At 40.3% G+C, this 23,724-nt stretch overlaps 1 protein-coding gene across 4 annotated transcripts in view; it reads right to left on the bottom strand.

The window, feature by feature from the left end:
- KYNU (kynureninase) overlaps positions 1 to 23,724 on the bottom strand; it is a 58,226-nt gene that overhangs the window by 20,541 nt on the left and 13,961 nt on the right. For all 4 annotated transcript variants that reach the window (XM_085067138.1, XM_085067141.1, XM_085067140.1 and 1 more), the window contains exons 4-10: positions 20,603 to 20,685; positions 14,907 to 14,968; positions 13,488 to 13,559; positions 11,956 to 12,030; positions 10,458 to 10,604; positions 4,101 to 4,199; positions 3,297 to 3,370 (exon numbers count right to left, since the gene is read on the bottom strand). In XM_085067138.1, the coding sequence (XP_084923264.1) occupies positions 3,297 to 3,370; positions 4,101 to 4,199; positions 10,458 to 10,604; positions 11,956 to 12,030; positions 13,488 to 13,559; positions 14,907 to 14,968; positions 20,603 to 20,685 (612 nt within the window). The remainder of the gene's footprint in view (positions 1 to 3,296; positions 3,371 to 4,100; positions 4,200 to 10,457; positions 10,605 to 11,955; positions 12,031 to 13,487; positions 13,560 to 14,906; positions 14,969 to 20,602; positions 20,686 to 23,724) is intronic.

The following is a 23,724-nucleotide window of genomic DNA, read 5'->3' as shown; positions in this document are numbered from 1 at the left end:
GGGAGAAAGAAAAAAAAGAAGAAAATAAAAAAAATTAAAAGGGATATTTCTGGAGCTCAAACAGCTAGACAAGCAAAATTTCAGTATTAGTAGCTCACTTCAGTGCTCTCTGTGTCTTGGAAACCTCCCTGCTGCAACACTTACATGGAAACCTGGTGGCACAGGCTCAGCCTGCATTTCCCCAACAGTTCCAGTAGTATTTCATAGCTCTGCTTTCTCCAGGTCCTTTTTTTTTTATTCGAAACCTTCCCATAAAGAAATCACTCTCACACAATTAGCCAGGAATATATTGCATTGTGATATATAGAGCAGGTATTAAAAAAGCCATTTGAGTATTAAGAGAGCCTTCAGAGGAGGTGAGATCATGAGAGAATGGGGATATTTCGGACCTGTATATGTCAGATTGACTCAGTTTTACTGCTCTAAGGAGAAAGATGGGGACTAGCAGAGGACTAGACCACATAGTGGGGTAGAGATGTTAATTAGATTACAACATGTCACTTTTAGCCCCATGGCCCCAGCAGTGAATTAGAGAACCATCCCAAGCCAAGGGGTTTGCAGGACACAGGATGTTGTTTGCAAAACAGGAATGACACAGGAGACTTATCACCCTCAGCCTCCAGCTGATCTAAGGATCAAACCCTGCCCTGAGGCATAAATCCTTTCCCAGGATAGCAAATTATCAACTTTATAACTCTTATGGGAAGCTTGCACTGCCATGAAGAAGAACAGTGGGACTGGTTTGCCTTTAGTCTGCTGGGACTAAAGGTGGTATGGCTGATTGACATGGGGTTTGGGCTGTGGAGTTTGCAGTGAGGCAACCCCAAAGCAGGAAACAGGTCTGGCATGACCTCAGGCACTGATGGTAAGGCTATTAAATACTTTAGTAACTCTTCCTCAAGTTGCATTTAAAAGAAAGCAGCAAATAAATGTTTAGCTGTCATGGGAGCAGGGTCTGGAGAGGAACCCAGTTTCTGAAACTGGGCATAGGACAAAAAAAAGCTTACTCACAAAATTAACAGAAGTTAAACCAAAATACCTGAATTCTTTTGGTGATGTGCAGTAGCTGGGTTTGTGGGGTTTAAAACTGAAAATTCGGACTGAGATGTTTTATTTTCAATAAGTCCTTTTTTGTCCCAGCCTCAGACAGAAAAAGACAAATCTTCTGCCTCTCTGAATTACAGTCAGAACACACATTTTCCCATTAAGACACATTAGATTATTTCCATATAAAAATAACTACCTAGTCGATAGCTTGCAGGAAATATGAAGGATAAGACAAATTAAAGGAATTTATCTAAGTGGGTAAAAAGTGACTCACCTAATACCGGCCGTGAGTTAAAACCGTATTTCAGACATTTCAAACGACAAAAGGGTGTCAGCTGAATTCAAATTTAATTCCCTGCTTTTGCGTGGGCTGAGGTGCAAAGAAACAAGTGGTTGGTGCCTCTGTTTTTGCCTGAAGTCGTGTGGCCACTGGGTGTCATCCTTGATTCAGATGACAGCCAGAGACTGTGCAGCTACAGCGCAAAACCTGCAACTTCCCGAGCAGTTAAATTCCACTCTATTTGATTGTACAACATACAGCAAATTGCTCTGCATTTAAATCAGCTATAAAATTGAATACTTTGACATAGACAAATTCTCCTTTGTCTCAGGGCCTTATTTGGAGACCTGAAATGGCTGGTTGATGGAGGAAAGAGAGAAAAGTAATGCAACCAGGGCATAGGAACTATAAACAATTTGATGAGTGATTATCAAATCTCAGGAAATATGAAATAACTGTGATTAAATAACGCAGAGGGTCGAGGCAGGAAGTTTGGAATTATATCCTTAATTGGTCCCCAGGCTGGAAAAACCTATTCCATATAGGTAATTGCATTTAAGATATTCAGTATCCAGATTCAGTACACAAATTAATGACTATGGATGAAGAAGCTGGTTCAGAAAAAACTAATTTAAACTCTCACTTAAAATACCAAGCAAGTACCCTCAGAAAAGTTCCAAAATGTCATCAAGGAGGAAAAAAGGCTGAAAGTCCTTGATATGTTATTCATTCCACCTGTTGCTATTCTATAATTTTTCACATTTTTTCCACAGTTCAGCATCTTCCCAGTTCCCCACAACCAGGATCCATGGGAGCCACACAGACAGGTGTGGCCATGGGAACAATTTCTGCACCTGGCTAACAGGGGAGCAGGAAAAATCCTTTCCAGAACACATATCCAGATATCCGGAATATTTTGCCAGTGTTCACATGTAAGAATCGAATCAGCTCACAACAGGTCATATGTCATCCTAATGAGTTTTCTGTTATGGGTGACTGAGAAGAACTTATCAGCGTTATTTTGTTATCTCTGGGGAGTCTAGACAGTCTGAAACCAGCACGTAGTGCAGCAAAGCTGCTTATTATAATATTATTTGTCTCTGAAACCTGATTTAGTTTGCCTTCTTCAAGCTAAAATAAAAGGAAGTGCCAGCAATTTCTCCAAGCATTACAGCCAGAAATGTTTACATTTGTCAGTGCATGAAAAGTATTAATCTCACTGTTCTTAACACACATAGAGTATAGCCATATAATGGCTTAAATAACAGGTATTTTTGTTAATGCAGCTAACCTCAGTTGATAGCTCAGCTTTCCATGGATTATACACTCTTTCAGAACAGATCTCCATGTAATACTGCCTAGCTTTACCAGTGGATATAACTTTAATGAAAACATGCCACTACTAAAGAGCTATTAGGCACAGAGTTGAAATTGTCTTTGATTTTGCTCACCAACCAAAGACTTCAATGATTATTTTAAATCCATTTCTAAAGGAACATGTTGAATATTCTCTTTACATTAAACAGCCTCACGGACATGATTTGGGATGCTTGCTTTTAATATTGTCAACAGTCTCTTTTATGGTTCTATTTAATTAAGGACTGACAGCAGCCTTAGAAGAGGAAACTCATTTTAGATGTGAGCATGTGAACATTAACAATTTCAAAATTTGTTGAAGTTGGTTTAAAACAACCCATTTGAAGTAACAGAGTCAGCCAAATTGCCTAAATGTTTTCTACTGTTTTCATCAATTCAATAAATCAGTAGCAAATATTAGCCCAGTGAGGTTTTTTTAAAACAGGAATTTCCTTCTGTTTCTATAAATATATGCATAGCTGCACATGCCCATACTCTGTGACTAGGAATCAACACAATTTCACTTGCACATCCCAATTCAAAGGGAAGATTCTTTCCCATTTAAACTTCACAGCACCTTTTATTTGGGAATTCATTATTAGAAAATACTTACGCTGGTTTAATACTCTTGGAATGCTTTTCATGAATGTAGGCACCAGCAAGGCCTCCTGCTCCAGAATTTAAGTACTGCAAAGAATAAATCAACATGTACATGTAGTGCTCATTATCTGTAAAGTATCACTCTCCTTCTCTCACCCTGATCTATAGAACAAACCCATTTTAACATTTCTAGTGGTTTCTAGATGGAGATCTTAACATTTGTCACAAAGTGCTGATGGAGGAAAAAGCAGATATATTTTTTCAGATTAGTTTTAAAAGTACCTCTCTTGGCTTACGTATGGTATTTGAAGTCTAACAGGCCAGAAAATTGAAGTACATCTGAAACAGTTCCATATCATAATATATATAGCAAAGTCATCAAACAATTCATGTCTGTCGAGTCCTAATCTCACTAGGAGTCAAAGGAACTAAAGATACCTTGCTCTGTGATCTGAAATTATTAAAGCTTAGGCAAGAATATTCTCTTATTTAGGGACCACTTCATAAATTCCTATAGCTGTGAGACTTTCTTGGTGTGAGGAATAAGAGAAGAGCCCCTGATCCTGTATCCAGAGGGCAGATTTTAACCACCATCAGCATCCATCTCACCAGACCTTGTAGGTCATTGCCACTACTATTTTTGGAACCTCTCACAACCATTGAAGTCAGTGTCCATCTCCTCACTGTGGCCAATTCAAAGATTCAGCCAAGTCTTGCTCAACTGTCCAGGTGCAGTTCTTATTCTCCTGACCTTTTTGCTGACCCACAATGTAAGTGGCATTATGGAAAAGAGCCTCCAATAATGAATTTATTTTACCTTGTAGGAGCACCAGCAGGCAAAATCTACTCCCCAGTCATGCAAATGAAGCTCTACATTCCCAACAGCATGAGCCAGGTCAAATCCAACAAGGCATCCCTGCAGGAAAGAGATGATTATTGGGTACTTATTAAGATAATCATCACTGTGAAATAATTTTGAAAAGAACACCTTTAGAGCTTAACTTGCTCTCTGTATATCAGGCTATGTAGAGACTTTTTACAGAGGCAGAGAGTGATAGGACCGGTGGCAATGGATTTAAACTGAAAGAGGAGAGATTTAGATTAGATGTTAAGTAGAAATTCTTTTCTGTGAGGGTAGTGAGACACTGGAACAGGTTACTCAGAGGAGCTGTGGCTGCCCCTGGATCCCTGGAAGTGTCCAAGGCCAGGTTGGGTGGGGTTGGAGCAACCTGGGATAGTGAAAGGTGTCCCTGCCCATGGCAGGGGGTGGAATTAGATGATCTTTAATGTCCCTTCCAACCCAAACTCTTCTGTGATGAATCTATCAAGTAAATTCTGGTTTGAGTTCTTACTAGAAACAAGTTCTCTATACCATAGATGCACATAGAAGTCATCAATTGTTCTGTGTTTTGTCAAGGATGCTTGGATATATTTTAGATTCCTAAGGTTATACTGTGCAGTGAAGTGGAATCACTTGAAACAAGGATTCATATCAAATGCATAAATACAAACAGTTGTATGGCACAACAGACTTCAGGCAGAGACAAAGCAGATGATGCCAGAATGATCCCAGTTAGCCATGAACAATAACACTCCAATATATAGTTGTGCTGAAAGTGTCCCTGATATTTAAATTTGGAGGACCTTGCTCTTTAGGAATCCAAATAGATGAGACAGCAGCTTATGCAATGCCTTGATCTTTAAGAATTTTATCCTTGTCCTTAAAAAGAAGAATTCTGTCATTTTTCTGTAAAAAGTGTTGGTTTTGCCATAACCACAATTTGCACAGGGCACTGAGAAAAAGGGCAGGGGGAACAACCCATTTAAGGACGAGAGATTTCTGGATCTAAAAGTAACAGTTTTACACATGAAATAACCACTGGATGGCAGCATTTTTAAACTAAAAAGTTCTTCCAAGCTTGGCTATTTATTTAGGAGCAGAGAAATAAAACTGCCTTTTGTGCCTAGACTTCAAATTAAATGTTATTTTGCATTTTGCTTTTAAAACACAAACAGCTTGCCTGCAAGCAGCAGGGTAGGAATAAGAGTGAGAGCACAGGCTTCAGAAAATTCAACGTCCAATAATAAAACAAAGAGGTTTTTTTAAGAATCTCCTGCTGTTTCTTGCATGGAGGGAGACTTAGCTAAATTATTTAAGCAGTACTTTGGTATATTTAATCTTCTGTATAAACGAGATAACAATTTGAACGGAGCAGCATTTTAAGAAGATGCGACACGTTAATTCTAATGGAGATGTTTGTGAAGCTATCAGCTTGAGAAGTTGCTCCAAAACGATGGGAAGAAAACTCACTGCCATAGCATTTGCATGATCTAAACGTTGAAATCAGAGTCCCAATAAATTTCTGTGCTGGTTTGATTTCACAGGGACACACGGAACTGAGTGAAGGCAAATCAACTGAAGTGGTGAAACTAATGCAGAGAGGATGGGGCACACTGAATTCTGATGGGAATGCTCTCATTCAGGGATGAAATGGCTTTGGATCAGAGAAATAAGCTACAGCCAACTAAAGCCAATTGCCAGTGAATGAGGAGGTTCTCAAAGGGTTTTAAAGCATTAACTTCAAAACTTCAGTTGACTGGATTTAACCTTAACAGGTACACACATCCCACCCAAGCTTTTGGAAGCAATTCTAAGATTTGTTGGTTTCAGTGGAAACCAGGAATAACACAATAGGATGAGTCTTGCAGAATGTATGTGTCTGGCTGTACATTAACAAAATTGAAAAATAAAATAATAAAACAAAATAAAATAATATAATAAAATAGAAGTTGCTCATAAAGAAAAAGCATATAAGAAATTTAATTCTATAAATCGTGCGCTAAAACCAGTTGTTCTTTCTCTGTCAATACATCATTAACTCTATAAAAAAAGTATGTTCAACCACACAATGTCAAATCATGAAAACACAGTAGATGGGAGGTAGGAGGAGACACCCTGGGACAGTGACAGGTTGGATGCCCTCACGGAAATGAGGTTCCATAACCACATTTACACGTGTGACCTTGACAAGTACAAACTTTCCTGGGCACTGACAGTGGCTGCAATAGATCAGCTTGAACCCCCAGGGGGCTCAGAGCCCATAAAAAGGAAGGTTATTGACCCAGCATCCATGGATCACCCTCCTGAATTCCTTCAGCTGTTCCTCACCACTTTGAAACTGGTAGGCAAATCCTACTGGGCACTGTTTAACTCAGTATTGAGGCACAGCCTGGAAATTTGGGTTCAGTGCTGGCAAGGTTCCTGCATCGTCTCCGAAACGCCCACTCGCACCAGTTTGTTCGAGTCGTCATCTGCAAGATGGGTTGTGCTGGTTTGCTTTCCCAGGGAGGTGTCTGGCACTTGAGTCACACAAACAGCAAATGTTTAGCCACACAGATTGCATGGAAAAAGTAAAACAAACTGAAGCAGCTCTGCTCTCCCTGCAGAAGCCACGCAGAACCAGGACTGCGTGGGAACGGCGCTTCCCCAGACTGGGGGGAAAACAGAGCTCTCCATCTGCTCTGGGCAAAGGAGAGGACATGTGCTCTCCCCTGCCTCTTCCGATTCATTCCAACATCTAAAAGTCATTTCTGCAAAGTGTCTGGGTAGCTGCTGATAACCAGCAGGTAACAACTCAGCATGGACAATGACATTTGGAGAGAGGGAGAGAAATGACAGCTTCACGCCAGCAAAGCTGGGACATTTAGAAAGGGAGACAGGAAAAGAAATGAAGATGAAGGATCTTAAAGCTCTTCCTACTGGGACTCAAGAGATTAAAATATTTTACATAACGCTACCGAGTCAGTGGAAAGTACAATATAACTTATGAAATGAAAATTGTATTTGAAAGGTAGAGTCTCCTAAAAGTCAGCCGTTTCTTCACTTGTAGAAGAATAAAAAAAACTCAGCCTCCTCCATCCCCTAGAGCAAGCTTGAAAGTATGAAACAAGGAAAACTGTTACATCCTCCTCAGCCTGCTGATGAGTCTCTTGCACAATACATAGTAATTTTGATTTATCTGAGAGACCTTAGATGGAAAAATAGCCTGAGGTAATTTTTCAAGCTTAATTTAGTTCATTTAATATTTAATGACTTAATGAAGCTGTCTATGTGCAGAGCTTTCACTCTGGGAGGAATCTTAATGGACGCAGAGAACTTAGGAAATTGGCTTAAAAAATGTAAAAGGAAATCAGTAACTTAATTCATAAATGATTGACCTCAAGAATCCTAGGACATTTTCCAGGTCTCCAGAGCTCACAACTCAAATCTCTAGCCAAGTCCTGATAGGGCACAACACTGTGGGATTTTATTTCAATTGTACATTAAAAGAATTATTAAGACCATCTGTGTAGGATTTTTCTCTCTGACATACTGGCTGACAAGTGATTTTTTTCCTGTCCTCTTCTCAAATGACATTTTCACCTTGTATTTTCCCCTCCTGACTCGTTTGCTTGTCAGCTCTCCCCAACCTATTTTCTGTTCAGGAGCACAGGGTTATTCACCGCCCTTCATCCCTGGGAAGGAGAACCTTGCATTTTTACCACAAACATGACTTTTCAGTCTTATCCTTCTTTTAAAAGGACTTTCAGCCTTTCTGTGATAGTGTGTTATCTATAAAACAATGCTGATTTCATCAGGTCCAGAAGCTCTTGAAGGAGATAAGGTCTTTCAGTCCATTTAAACCTATAGATATATATAGATGTTAATGACTCTGCTTCAGCAGCTGGGTTTTGCTCTCCTCTAGCCCAACTGCAGCTCCTAACCCCAGCTCTGGCCTGGGAAAAGAGGAGAGGAGCCAAATGCTTCTGAAGATCCACCATTTTGGACATTTTGATTACCAGAAGCCCTGAGTCCAAGAGAAGCAGCAGGGAGCAGAAACGCCTCTTACCAGTATTAAGAGAGAAACTCTTCATGAATCAACTATTTTGTGGTTGTTTGAGTAAATATTTGTCATACACAGATGTTGAAGTGTGGTGTAACAGTTTGTTACATAGGGGGTTTGTACAAACATATAAACATCACTTAACCCCGGGGCAGAATCCGTGAGGACATTGAGCTGAGTGTGTCTGACAGGAGGGAAATAAAAACACGGCTGGCTCATGCTTTTCAAGCCTTAAGGGTACTCAAACAGTTCTTCAGGTTGAATTAATTTTGCTTTTTCAGTATACTAATGATGTTTTAGTTCATGAATCTACCTGGATCTCAGCCCTACACACTCAAACCACAAAGACACTAGCAATTCAATTTGGTGGGTTTTTTCCTTTCTTCCTCTTGAAAAATCTCTGAAAGTAGAGATTCACGTCTATATTATGTAATTTCTAACAGGCATTCAGGTGGAAAAGGGCCTTTGACATCTACCTGTTCCTGCTGGAATGCTGAATTGCTGTCACAAATTGCTCTCCCCTTCAGGAACCTGATGCAGTCTGTGTGTAAAGTGTGCAGTGTTTTTGTGTGTATCCCTTTGGAAGACCATATCCCTGAGTTAATATTATTATTCTATGCAGTGTCTTACAGAAATTTTAATCTTTATCCACCAAGTCCTGCTTATCTCCTCAGATTTCATAAACATCAGACCCATTTTCACTCCATGTAATAATCTGTGAGGGACTACTCACTCCCAGAACACAGGTTCTCGACCACTTTGGGGCAGTTTAGAGCTATCAGTGAAATTGCATCTCTTCCACTTATCCAAGCATGCATCCCACAGCCCAGAGAGCATCCTTGGAGAGGTGGTGATGTGATACGTTTTTCCCAGGTTGTTCATCTTCACGGAAAGGAAGAAAGAGAGAGAGAAATCTTTCTCAGACACCTTTCAGACACATCACAGCGCAGATTTCTGGGAAGCAGCACTGAAGGCACGTAGGTGTTGGCAGCTGAATGAAAGCTCTGCTGCCACCAGGAGAGAGAGAGAGAGAGAGGAGCAGTGGGTGGCATCATCCTGTTAATAACCTGTCTTCCCTTTCTAACATTCCAGCAGAGTCTTGTGATGGTTTGTGGTCAGCAGAGTACTGGAAGGCACTCCAGGAAAGCACTGTGATGGTGCTGATTTTGGATTCATACACAAACCCATTTTCCACCGCAGCTGACTCCCTGCATTTCTTCTCACCCTGCTTTTCCCCATCCGTGTCAGAAGTTGGTTTTGTTTTGCACTGTTTTTAGCACCGCTTTTGTCACCAGGTGCTGCTCTGTGAGAACATTCCCTTTTTATATCCCACGGGCCCTGCACTAGCTCTCACACCTGCTCTGCTCTCCCAGGAGGGACTTTACCATTGCTTTCCATCAGCATAACTTACGCCCTGACATCCAGAAAAAATTCCACTGCCAAACCTACAGCTACAGAAGATGTATAGTCTGTTGTGAGGTAGGAAGCTCTCCAGGGAGTTAAACCATTAAATATAAAGAGTTAGCTGGTGTGCCAAAAATCCAGTGATGCTCAATGAGTTTACCCTTCAGTGGTTTAATCTTGTATGAGATAAGGCACATCCAGTAAAAGGCTGCCACCCTGCAAAGTCTGGTGACCTCCTGTTGATAAGACAACTTAATTAAAAACTATCTTTTCCTGGATTCCTACAGCAGTTGAGATGGTTAAAGAGTTTTACAGCCATGTCCACTGAACACACTGGCTGCAAGCTCTGAAGGCTGAGTCATCACTGAAACACACTCATCTTGTGGTGTTGATGTGCTTCACATTGTGCCTGTCTCCAGAAAACTCATCAGTGGAGTCTGAGCACTGCTGGCTCCATAGGGAGCTCACCTTGCTGCTCATGGGGGCTAAACCTGCCATGGCATGGCTACAGGAAAAGAGGAAAATCATGAAAGGCTGCTAGAAACCTCAGAAATCTTACACAAACTAACTTTCAAAGAGAGATTAGGTCTGTGTTTGTCTCCTCCTCCTTCTGCACTGAGGCTCTTGGTATTCTATCCTTCAAGAAAAGCCATGTCGAAGTTAACAGTCATGAATTACCTTTTCCACATGGTTTAAGACTCATTTGTCAGAAAGATTGTTCCCACAGGGCTATTTCTTCATGCAGCACACAAAGGGTCTGGGCACAGAGTGCTTTTAGAGAGTGTCCCACAAATACCCATGTTTTGTTCCACACAAAAAAAAAAGACATTAAAAATAATTCATACAGAAAACTGATCATGAAAAGGACACATCTGGAGCTGTCCTACCTTTTTTTGGCCAGCCTTTGTTATTGTAGGGATGTCAAACAACTGTCCCGTGTAGTACTGCACCCCACTGAACATAATGACAGCAATGGAGTCCCCTTCCTTCTCAATTACAGCCAGGATATCTTCAGTCCTCAAGGTCTCCTCCCCCTAAAACAAAGTTAAAGCACACATTTTGCATCAACTCTGGCAGTAATGAAACTGTCATTCCTTATTTCATAATCTATATTTTACCATGAGCCAGGCTGCTTGCATAAGGAGATCAAAAGAAAATCCTTAGAATGGTAATGATATACAAAGGTAGTGTTGTGAAGTAGCCTATGAGCAAGTAACCTCAAAAAAATAAAAAATCATTAGCAAGTGAATCTTGAAGATAGCAGTTATAAAAAGTCTGTTCACTTCATAGTCCAACATGCTTCCTACCCTTTAATATTTCTGACAGTTTTAATTTACAGTCAAAAATTCCTGGTGCAGACAGAAGATCTAATGATTTTTAAGTGGCATCTGAAATTTGTGACACCCACAAGACTTGAAAGTTGTCTATCAGTTTCACTCTGTACTTTTCTGATAAACTTGGTATCCCACAGGAAGCTATTATAAACCTGCCATATTTATATTTCAAAAACAATAAGTCTCACATCATCAAAAGTACAAAAATCCCCAAACCTGTGGTCATTAAATATAGAAGAATTTCAACCACTAGGAAAAAAAATCAACCTCATTTTTGATTCTTTATAGGAAAATCACTGCCCCATCCTCCTCCTGTCTTCCTAGCAAGGGATCTTGTAAAACATACCACCACCTAGGGATCAATTAGGCAGTGAAAACCTAGAATTAAATTAGACTTGTTACTGAAAAAAGCTTGGGCAAGATGGTTGAATTGCAAGGGACTGTTATTATCTCAACAATCTCTGCAAATCTATCAAGCGTTCAGGAGTGGGCTCTTTACTCACAAGATGACTCAGATTTCAGAAGCAAAAGGTCACCCTCAGTTTATAGTTGGGTGACAAAGTTCTTAATGCTGCAGAAGTGAAGCGAGGCAGCCTTTCAAATTAATCTGAATTGCATATTACCGAGAGCAGACCTTTCCCTCAGCCTGTGCTGATGCAGACACAGTGGTGCTCGAGTTACAGCAATCTCTTACCTCAGGACATTCAGAGGACATTGGGCATTCTCAATGAGTTACTCTGTTTTGCAGGTGACTCAGGAGGCTGCCAGGGGTTTTTTTTGTAAACAGGAAAAATAGAGAAAATAGGGTTTTTTGTTGTTGCTCTTCTTCTTCTGGGAAAATTAACTATTGAATCAACAACTATAAAATGGGGTTTGATGTCAGAAATATACGCCGAAACATGTCTGTTTGTGTTTGATAGATTTTGTCTGTTTTAACAAACATAGATTACAACTTCTACACTAGAATATTTGGGAAAGTATGCCTGCTTTCACATGAGATATGCTCCTGCCCTTGGTGGCAGCAAGCAGAAGTGACAGATTCCTCACCAACCTGCCGTGGCTGCAGCAGGACCATGCTTTTCTCCACGTCCAGCCCATGCAGTTGGAGCTGGGACTCAACAGCATACTGGAAGAGAATTCCATGCAGACCATGTTAGCACAAATACATGATAAACAACTAAGAGAAAAAGAGGACAAACACACCAGAACTTCAAAAAGGCGTTCGGATGCCTTGCCTTTCACTGAAAGTAATGCTTGAAAGCATAACCCAGCTCCACTGAGAAATTCACAGATTCCTTTTGGATTAAAAAAAATCTGAATTTAATTCATGTGAGAGACCGCAAGGACAAAGTCAAAGCCTAAATCCCCCAGAATGAATCCATGGAGTAGAATGAGGGTGGAGATGGGTGGCATAATCCAGTGGCAGGGGGTTTGGAACATGATGATCCTAAAATCCTTTCCAACCTAAACCATTCCGTGGTTCTGCCATGTGATGGAGGATGCACTTCCCCAGAGGCCAGAAAGCCAAGGCTGCAGGGATAACAGCCAAGGAGAAGACTGAGGAGAATTGCTCCTCCCAGCTCCCCAGGTTCCCCCATGTCCTGCTGCCAATGCAAACGAGGTTTGGCCAGCACAGGCATCCTGCTCTGCGACATCCTCACCTCTTCTATTTGCTGCACAGCTGGGAGGAAATAAGAGCTTTAAACTCCCAAGCTACTTCAAAAATCCTATCTGCTGATTTTATTGATAAATAATGGTCCTGGAGATCAAATAATAATCATCAAATAACAGTATAAAAGAGTTTAAAATTTCACTGCAGGAGCCGAAGCAATGGCAGTTGCAGAGATTACTGAAGTGCCACAGAAATTTAAGAGGATGGAGTCCAAATGTGTGAGTGCACGTGGAACAAATGTGGGATTAATCTGAACATTACTTAAAATAAAAGCAATTTGAGGTTTATACATCTGTGCCACCACCTTCATTACAAATAAACCTGTTAGTAGCTCGAGTCACTTTTATCACACCTTAGAGATCAAATTTGTCATCAATTTCCAGGAGTTTACAGCACTGATGATGAAGTAGCAGTGGGCCACAAACCCAAAGATTAATTTGCTCAGAGCTCTGATGCACGGGCTATTGTCTCCTATTTTATAGCAGACAAATTATGTTTGTACTAGTAATCTGAAGTGCTAAGAACAAACATTTCCATCTCTGTCTGGGGATATATAAGTGTTAATGTTGTGAGTTTGTATTGATTTGGTTTCATAAAGTAAAACAGCAACAAGAATTAATAAAACATTTACAACTTTAGTTGATTTAGGCCAGTAGTTTGCTCAATGTCTTTAAAAAGACTAATAAATCAATGCACCCGTTCAATCATTTCCTCTTGCAACTCTTTTTATTTGAACAAAAGGAATAAAGCTACGATCTGTAAAATATGCTGAGCTGAAAAGCTTCTGACAGATTTTTTTATTGTAATGTTACTTGGACAAGATGAGCTAATAAATATTCAAATCATACTACTGATATTCTTTGGGAAAATATGATTAATAATACAAATATGGTGAAATATTAATTTCTTACATGGTCAGAGGGAAAGGCTTTTGCTTCTAGAAGAATTTTATAACGTCTTGGAGTAGGCTTAAAGAAAGATAGCTGTTAAGGAAAAAAAAAAGAAATGTTGAAATTTATCTAAGCAGATACAAGAAAGATGCTCCCAGCATATAACTTAATAAAGACTTCTTTACTTTCATGCAGACTACAGAGAATCCCCCAGAAATTAGAAATATTTCTTTGTCCATATAACATTTATCAAAGTAGGAAAGTGTTATAATACTGCACTTCATATATCCATAACAAAGGCCACCAAAACCCAGCAGTGAAAACTCCCACTTACAGGAATCAATGGCAAAGCTTTGACTGCAGCCAGGGAAGTTGGGATTTCACCCAGCTCCATCCAGCAAGCAAAACAGCAGCTGAAGAGTTGCAGGCAGTGAAAAAGAACTGGATTTCCATTCCTGCCCTAAAACACTAGTTGTAGAATCACTCCTTACTCTGAAACGAGGCTGACCAAAGGACTGAGCCCTCTGAAAAACCCTGATCTCAGCCAATTCAGGTGGGTGGGTTTTTAATCTCAGTTCCTGGCCAGCTGGGCTGTCCACTATGCAAGGAGGACTAGGAAGACTTACAAGCCCTCCTGCTCAAGTTAGCTTGGGTTACACAATGTTCTGCAAGGACTGTTTACTCGAGAAATTTGCACTTAATTCAGGGCAGAGAAGCCACTGGAATTGGCTTGTACTGAGCCCATCCAGCCCTGCTGCAGGTTCCTTAATTTAAAAAGGTCAGACACATCACAGAGGAGCAGATCCAAGTGATAAACCTTTTTGTGTGAACCACACAAAGTGAAGCTTCACACCTACACTCAGATGAACCAAATCTTTGGAAATACTAGAGAACCAGAGAGAGGCTTTATGTAGCCACAGGGACACCTGAACAGAAATGAGACACATTTATGGCTGCTATGTCATGAAAATCAAAGTGCTTTGGCACATTTTAGGCATATATAAAATAGCATAATTCTAAGTGTCACCTCTTGTAGGCAACTGCATTCTAAGCTTGACTGACATTACAGCTTTGTGTTGAGCTCCTGTTTCCTTAACTCTGAAAATTGGTGTGGAATTGAAATTTGAGAAGTTACTTGTAAATGTTTCTCAAATAATAAGGTTTTCTCTAGTAACTGACCTACAATACATGTGAAAACAGCTGCAACTTCCCCTACAGAGTCCTTGAAAATATTTCTCTGTCCAGCTTTCCTGCTTAGTATTGAGTCAGGCCAGGTCTTGTGCATACATTATTAAAGGTACAACTCCCAAGGCTTAAAAAGTTAATCTGTCACCCAGTGCTGTCTCTGTGAGGTCCTCAGCAAGCACTTTGCTTACACACACAGAGAAAGGAGAAAAATACTTGTCAACACAACATCAAATATACATTGTAAAGACATACCAAAAGGAGGTGCAAGTTAACAGTCAGCCCGTTCATTAAGGCTATTTCTTGTCTTTTGGCCCCTGGAATAATAAAAAATATAAAAAGTTTTAAAAGTGGTTGGAGTTTTTCTTTAAAATTTCAGAGAAATACAGTAAAGTGGTGAGAAAGCAAAAGTATGAGTTTAGTCAACATGTCTCCAAAGACTGGAAAGGAAACGAACGTTTGAGGTGTCATCAGAGTGAAGTAAAAAGATTTCTTGTCTTAATTTTCACACTGCACTGGCAGGAAAATATTTCTTTTTTCAGGTCAGAAACAGAAAACAAAAAAACAGTGAAGTATTTCCATTTCCCAGAAAACCACCAGTGGATTTATTATCATGAATACCTCAGACAAATCAGGTCACAAAGACTCTATGTAAAGCAAGGCTTGAAGACTTATTTTTGTCAGAAGTTCATGTGTAACACGAGTGAGAAAACATATTGAGATAATCATCTATTGGAAGTGGTTACTGTAATGTCAAGATAAATCTCATCCTTAATTAAAAAAAAAAAAAAATACAAGCAAAACTGACCTATTGGAGATAACAGACCAATATTAATGCAGCAGCTTCACAAGAAGCCATGACCACATTGCTCCAAGGAGGATAACAACAGATGCCTTTGGGCTACAGCTGATCACAGGCAGAGCTAATTAGTAACAACTAATTGTTGTTAGCAAGTATTTAGTAACAAATTCCCCAGCATTTGTCAACCCCTGGTGAAAGGTTCTAGGCAGGACAGGGCACTGTGTTGGGCAGGGTGGCACCAAAATAAGGAGAAAATCAATTCCTGTTTCCTTCTGGTTTGCTTGATGTCTGTTGCCAAAAAGCAGAAATTCACCCTTGGGACATATCAATGTCCTCAGAGTTTTCTTCAGGTGGGAGATGGGCTCAGGTACCTTGTCCTGGTCATCACTCAGCTGAGGATTCACCAAATGTGGAGAGAAGTTGCAGACAGGGAGGGATGAAGGCAAAGGTAAGCAGGCAGGGAGGGCAACAGCCACCCTTGAAATCAATAAAGAGGAAGGAAAATATGATTTGGGGATATAAGAGGGTAAGGGGAGCCACAAGAAAAGGAAAGCTGAATCCTGAATTTCTCCTGTCCCTGCCTTGGGGCACACCTGACACACTGCCACCAAACCAAACAGTTTAAGTTCATGGAGTGAGTGCTTTGTCAGCCTAGGAAAAAAGACATAACCATGGGTTCAACTCCATACAGGCAAATATAGCCAAAGAACATGGAAATCTATAATTATAATTTATTTAAAAATTCCTCCCAAGCAGGCCTCAGCTTCTGCCAGCTGAAAAGCCAAGTACCACAGGAAAAGCCAAGTACCACTCTCATTGAGGTGTTCAAGGATATTTCCATGTGTTGCTGAAATCTCCAAGTTTTGGATAGAAGGATTTGGCAAAAAGTCATCAGTGATTGGGAATGATCAGTCCAGGGGATGAAGCACAATGAAAATGAGATGTTGTGAATAAATTCCCACTTTTAGACACCAGGATCATCAAGTTTGCGGAAAGAAATATATGAAGGACTAGTTCTTCACAGGGAAAAACAAGCCTTTTTCCTCACTTAAACTCCTCTCCTTTGCTTTCTTTTCTTTCTTCTGATAGCACTGCATCTGCAGGCTCCATGCTGCTGGAAGAGGTCACCTTGGGGCTGCTCTATTGCAGATACAGGAGACAGCTAGAGAGAGTGATTGCAGCTCAAAACAGTATTATTTGCAGTCTTAATATTTCTATGGAACTCTTGAGGCTGAAAAAAGGGACAGGATCAAGAAATGGTATTGTTCTTATTTGTCCCTGTGCTCCTTCTGTGAAATCTGTGGCTTTCACAGCAAATTCTGCATGAGCAATCCTCTGCCTGCTATGCTGGTTTTGTATAAAACAAATGGTTAATCTGTAGATCACTTTTAGCTGCATGCTAGCATCCCAAATTAAATATGACACTACATTTGTCATGTAAGTCTTGGTCTTCCGTAAATTATATATTTATTAAAAGCCTCCCATTATTGAATTTCATGCCCACAAAACAAACCTCATCCATGTCATTGGAAAACTGTTATCCTTTATAACCTGCACTGCATTTCAGAAAACAACCTTTCTGTGATCCAATTAACCTATTACAATATTCAAAGACCCGGCACACGGGAGACAAAATTATGTTTGCCTTCCTTATTTCCTAACTTTATACCATATCTCCAGGACAGGCTAAAACCTGTATGTTCTGCGTGATAAATCTCCTCTTTAATAAAAGGAAGCAGCGTTTGCAAAGTACAACTTCAGAGACAATTATGATTGCGTTAGGCAGACACTGCCATCCTTCTCCTCCCTGACTGCCGGGGAAGGCTCATCCTCGATGGAGTAAGTAAAAAGCATTTTGTAAAATGATTGGGAAAAGGCTAAGGGCCCCAATTTCGAAAACATTTGGGTTATTTCGAATAATCCTTATCAGTCAAAGTCACTCCAAATCTGCTCAGCATTCAGTCTTCCCTCAACAGAGACCTGCCCGAGCACATCGTGCAGCAGCAGCCACACAGTTAATCTTGTTCCATCAGAAGGTGATCCTGCCAAGGTTGTAATGTTTTAATAAAGTCTGGTAGGAGAAGCAGAGATTGCCTTCACTGCGTTCTGCCACTTGGTGTGAGCACAGAAAAAAAGCTTTGGCCTCCACTGACCTTGACTCTTCATTTCACAAGGTATTTACTACTGTAACTTTCATTGAACAAGAAAATGTGACTGCATTTAATAAGCAAGGTGCTCGTGCACTATAAACCATTAAGCAGACAAAGGTGTTTTACAGTCTTTGGTCCATTCCTGAATAAATCTCACCAAAGAGTTTTACTTCTTGCTACTGCTTAGGGGTGAGAAATGACAATTTTTCCTCCTCCTCCATTACATGTTCAACATGTAATAAAAAACATGGTATAATTCTATCATTGTTCCTACATTAATGTCAATAAGAAAGTAAATTCAGAATTAATTCAACTACATACTCATACATAATATTATTTTTTGTTGGAAAATGGTACTTAAACATAAATTGTGAGGGTTGGAATTTTAAGATCCCTTCCAACCCAAACCGTTTCATGTATCTTTGAAATGCCACATGGAAACGAGCATTTTAACATAGCTTTTTTTCCCCCTCCATTTATCCTTTTAGCCTCTTTACTATTACCTACCTTTTTAAAAATTGGAATTTACTATGATGCATCCATTATTTGGGAAATATTAATTCATCTGTATTCTAAAAATCACTCACCTATACCTGGATAAAAAGCCCCTGAGGATATTTTCAAAACAAAATCCCACACATTAATTTGAGGGCCAGATTTGAGCCCCCAACACATTTTACAGTTCAATCAAACAAGGCCCAAAAATTCTGGAGAACAAAATCCAAACCATGCCCTTTATCTTTGAGGTAAACAACAGGACTAGGAAACACTTCTCAGGAAACAGTTTTAAAAGCAAAAAATTAGGTTAATGGTAGGGTGACCACAGTCATAATTTTTATTGAAAATTTAAAATTTTTTTTTATCATGAAGAAAATTATAATAAGTTCCTTGTGGTTAGGCCATGGTGATATAAAAGCACCAGTGCCACACAGAGATTGGTATATAAAAGGAAAGTAAGGAGATGGACAAACAGTTAGACGAAATTTAAGCAAAGCTCTCATTCCCCTCTCCTCACACCAAGAATGCATCTTTTAGTTAAATTAATATTAAAATAGAAACTGAGTTGGCAGCCTCTACAAGACAGATGGTTAAGGGAAAATAGGTCTCAGCCTCATTCCCTGCTTTCTGCAGTGACTCTTAACCCAAAGCTGAGGCCAGAGGGATGCTGGCAGTGGCAGTGGCAGGAGGTCAGAGCTCAGCCTGCCATGGGCTCCACACTTTGCAAACAAAGCAGAGGCAGACAGTCACAGAAGGTGATGCAGAGAAAGATGAAAATTCAGGAGCTTCCAGCTGTCTTTTGAAGAATCTTGGCTCTCCTGGTTATGTGACAAACATCAAAGGTCTTCCCTTGTTTACTAATTTGGGTGACTGGGAGCAGGACTGAAGAGAAATTCTCAACTGCCCAGCTAGTTAAATTCAAGGTTTGCAGTGGAGAATTCCAAATCAGCTTTCCCAGCTGTACCCTGCCAGAGCAACAATATCTACTGGCCAAGTGAGATGGCTCATACTGGAGAACCCCCTAACTCAGCTGCATTCAGCATTTAACACCCTCCAACCCTTTCTATTTTCACATTTTTAGGTTCTATGATGCTTAACAAATGAGGGTGCTGTGCTTGTCCTTGAGTGTAATAAAAGCAGGAGTAGTAATTTCTTAACCTCCTGAGCAATACCAGATACAACAATAGCAACTTGCAAAATCACAAACCCCAAACTTCATTTTGGGGTTTTTTATTTCATTCTGCAGGTTTTCTACATAGCCCAGTGATGCTCAGTGTAGCCACACTAATATTTACATTATCTCAGTGTTTACATCATGGATAGACCAACTACAACAATAATTTATTGCATTTGTTCTGCTCCAATAATAACACCCACTATTTCAGCTATTTGGAAACTTCATAAAGAATTCAGAGAGGGATTTTATTTATAAGTTTATAAATAAATTTGTCATGAAACATTCTTTAATGTGTCTGCTCCCAATTGTTCCGACCCTGTTTGCTTTTCTTGAAGGAGCAAAACCATAATTTTCCCATTGAACACTTGTCTGCAGTTGGAGGAGAAATTACGATACAATATCTAGAATACACTAGGTCAACGTGATGATAATATTTTTCCTTTGTGATGGCACAAATGAATGCCTGATAATTCAGTCCTGACAGTCACTATTGAGAGTTGCCTTCAACACCTACTTTGAAATATGGGCCAAATCTCCCCAAAATCTGCTAACCTAGCCTTGACAACAGCTGGGAGGGTTGGGGAGAAAAACCCTGCCAAGATAATTTCTCTTCCCCCTTCAGAGACAACTTTGAAGGAAATCCCAGTGAAAGATTATTTCAGCAACTACACAGAGTAAGAAGCAATAGAGGAAATTTGCATTCAGACTCAGACAACTGCTTTCATGGCAAATTCACACAGAGGAGTCTCCAGGGCTCCTCCATCTCTAGAATAACCAGAGGCACTTCCTGCCAAAGTCCTGCAGCTCTGCAGGCTCCTCAGGGGGTACAGAAGGCAATGGGAGCTCATCAATAGCAGGTCCTGCCCAATCAGCTGCTCCACTGACATAAGCAGCTCTCAAATATGAGTCTGGATTTAGTGGCAGGGAAAAGACGAAAAGCAGAAAATGTCTAGATAGAAATCATTTTTCATAGGGGAAAGTTCATCATTTTACATCTGGGAGGGTGACTGAGAGTCTGTAGTACCAAGTGCCCTTTAAAAGAGCTTCACGTGTTAGTCCAAGTGGTTTATGAGGCTCCAAGAAACCCTCTGCTGCAATTAGTTTCATGATATGCATATGGCCACACATTATCACATACATTTATCTCCTAAATCACTCACAGCCTTAAAATACAATGTTAGTCCATGCACAAGAAAACCTACTTTAACACAAAAGACTAAAAGGAACTAAATTCTGCTTACAGAATTTCAGGTTTTTGAGTTTTGAAAGAACCCAAATTTGTTTTTATTTCTGGAGAAAGGTTTTCCCCTGCAGCCAAACCTACCAACCAGCTCAGCCATCAGGTCCAGGATGCACTCATCTGCCAAAGCCCACGGGCGTTTGCCATTGAAGTGGCCATGGACACCTCTGAAAAAGAATGGAAAAATGATGGAAATGTGAGGCATTCTATTTGGATCAGTCTTAAGAATCATACCTGATGTGGAGAGTCCACATTTGGAGGGTGTATGAGGAGGAGCAGACTTGCCTGAGCTGAGCACAACACTTCTCTCACGCCATTAAACTTCGTAGCAAATACAATTTATTTGTTGGTCTCTGACAGGATTTCAGTAGCTTGAAAATTATTTATTTTGCCCCCCAAAATTCCTCTAGAAATTCCTCAGAATGAAAGATGATAGCTTTTTCAGAAGCCCTCTGGAAGTGGCTGAATCAATCCCAGAAGATTCTGGGCAGAGGCACACTGGGACAGAGCATCCCAGTGAGGGATGGCATCTGCAAACCCAGGCTCACATCACCCCACAGAACCTGCACTTCTGGATGGACATTAAATGGTGCAGAGGATGATAGACTTAACCACTGCCTTGCTCCCAGACAGGAATATTTCTTGTCAGAAACAATTTCCATCCTCCTGCATCTCTTCTGTCTGATCTCACCCTTCTGCATAAACCAGGTGCAGGTGCTTCCCTGCATCAACAGAGCTGCTTGCTAATTTTTATTGCTTCTCTTCTCCCTGAAAAATGGTTCTAGGTCTAAGTGTGCATAAAGCTTTTCGGGTTGACAAAGGCTATTTAAAAACTTTTTATTGCAAACTGCTGCTGTCTACAGGGGATCATATGGTCACCTTAAACCCAAGTGTGCTGCTGCTCTGAAGTGGCAGATATATAAATCCAGTTTGGATTAAGTGCTCTAAGCTAAATTTTCCTTCAATTATGAGACAGAAGAAAACTTCTAAGGTAGCCACCATGCATATATAAATAAAAAGTTGCCTGGTTTCTTAAACATGCAGGGTGTAGAGTACAGATTTAAATGCAAATGGAGGCAGATTGAGAAAAGTAATAATGGTGCTAATCCAGGGCAACATTGCTCTGGGCTCCCATCTCACACTGGATGATTTTCATATTTGCTGAGCACCATGGGGTACTTGTGGAGTTGGAAACACCAGGCTGCATGAGGCTGAGTAAAGCTGTTTCAAAATAAGGACAAAGCCAGTAGGAAGTCGGGTGGAGAGCAAAAGAAACCCTAGAAGCTTTGATGTGAGAAAAAAAGAAGGAAAAAAAGTAATAAACCTTTTAAAGAAGAATCAGCACACAACGTTCTCTCAAAATGATGGGAGGACAGCTGGCAGATTGAGACATGAGAAAGGAGGGTGCATGAGACACTACTCCATCCTCAAGGCTATTGGAAAGATTGGTTTTCCCTATCCACCTCACACTTTCCTTTCTCAGGTGGAGTTTCATTCTGTCTCCCACAAAAATTACCTGGGCGTTTTACAGTCAGAGCCTTTTTGACTGACTTGGGTCTAATTCACGCCTCCCAGGGATATTTCCAAAAAGAACCACAACCCTAAAGAATAGGAGAGCTGCTGCAAAAAGCACAGCTGTGTTAACCACTTCAAGCCTCTCCTCCTTGCAAAACACCATTTAATTCTGGGCTAGGTTAAGGTAACAGCTGCAGGAGTGCACAGGTACAGCTGAACATCTCTCCCAGATAAAGTAACATCCCCACTCTCAACAAGCCCAATCCCACCCAGACAAGGAGGACCCTGCTCCTCAGTTTGGATAAGGTCATGCCACAGCAGCTGACTGCTTTTCTCCTTTTCAGAATTGCTCTCTGATGAGTCCTCGACAGCAGAGTGCGGGCAGTGTGAAATAACCCTCATTTAACGAGAACATTTCAGAGATGAGGAATAAAGGCAGTGGGTGGGGAGAGGAGGAAATGCTGTGAGGGGCAGGATTAGTGCTAAAATGTCCTCCTTTCTATCAGCCCACAATGCAGCTGCATCCCCTGAAGACAGGGGTATATGTTTCACAAACAGCAAGACATTTATTGGTAATTTCCTGTCTTATTCTAAACTGTAATATAACGATCAAGGGACTTTAGGATAATACAGACTGTTAAAATAAAACCCCCGAAGATTTTCAGTGGCTCCCAGCCTGAGGGAATCTGTATTTCTGAAAGAGGATAGCAAACATAATAAGATGGGAAAAATAAGTCCTAACTACCTATGGGATTCTCTTTCATTAGCTTTCCCTGATTTTATAGCCATTAGTGTCATCCTGATGGGAATTTACTAATGAAAGTTCTCTCTATCAGCACACAGGGCTATCAAAATTTCAGAATAAATTTCCAAGTTATCATGAAAACAGTTGTGAGATTTTGGGCATGAGAACGTTTTATTTTGAGAAGAAAACATAGACATTTAACCATATCGAAAGAAGGGAGAGGCAGCATTTATTATTATTCATATTATTATTATTATTATGGCACAGCTTGCAGCTTGCCTCCCTCTTGATGGCCAATATAAACGCCAAGAGACAAAAATTATTGCCTCTAAAATGGTAGTTAAAAGCATATTCTTGGACCCTTTTTTTTTATTATTTTAATCACATGAAACTCTGTAGACTTTGCTGATGGCACAATACATCCTATTACACTTAGGCTGTAAAATTCTATGCTCTGCCTCAGAGAATTTATATCTCTGTATATTATGCCACCCCTCTCCCAGCTCTGGTAGGCACTGGGGTAATAATCTTTAAGGACACAAGTGCAGTGCTCCTGGCATTCCCCTTAGACATGGAGATCCAACATCCCTTTTTTCCCCAACTGTACCCTGGGTAGCAAAAGAGATTTAAATTGAGGTATCCAAATTAATGGATACAAAACTTCACCTGCCAAATCAGAGAGCATCAGACAAACAGATAGTTCTTCTACTTCTATGAGAGTATCTCATTGTGCAAATTAATTTTTAGTTGGTTACCATTTTATTTTCCATTTGGCAGGAAATCACAATGCCACGTTTTATTCGTTGAGGTCTGGTTGATTTAAAGCTTGCTAGGGGAGCTGGAAACACATTTTCTGGGATGATCCCAGGGTTTCAAAGGCGGTGAGAAGAGGAATTTAAATTAATTGCCATCTTCAGGAATCTTCTGCGCTCATCCAAATCTTGTG

The sequence above is a fragment of the Lichenostomus cassidix genome, chromosome 7 (genome assembly GCF_008360975.1).
Source record: "Lichenostomus cassidix isolate B80296 chromosome 7, HeHo_3.0, whole genome shotgun sequence".
NCBI lineage: Eukaryota > Metazoa > Chordata > Aves > Passeriformes > Meliphagidae > Lichenostomus > Lichenostomus cassidix.
Note: the sequence above shows the minus strand (reverse complement) of the source record. Positions and strands in the feature narration are given on the sequence as shown.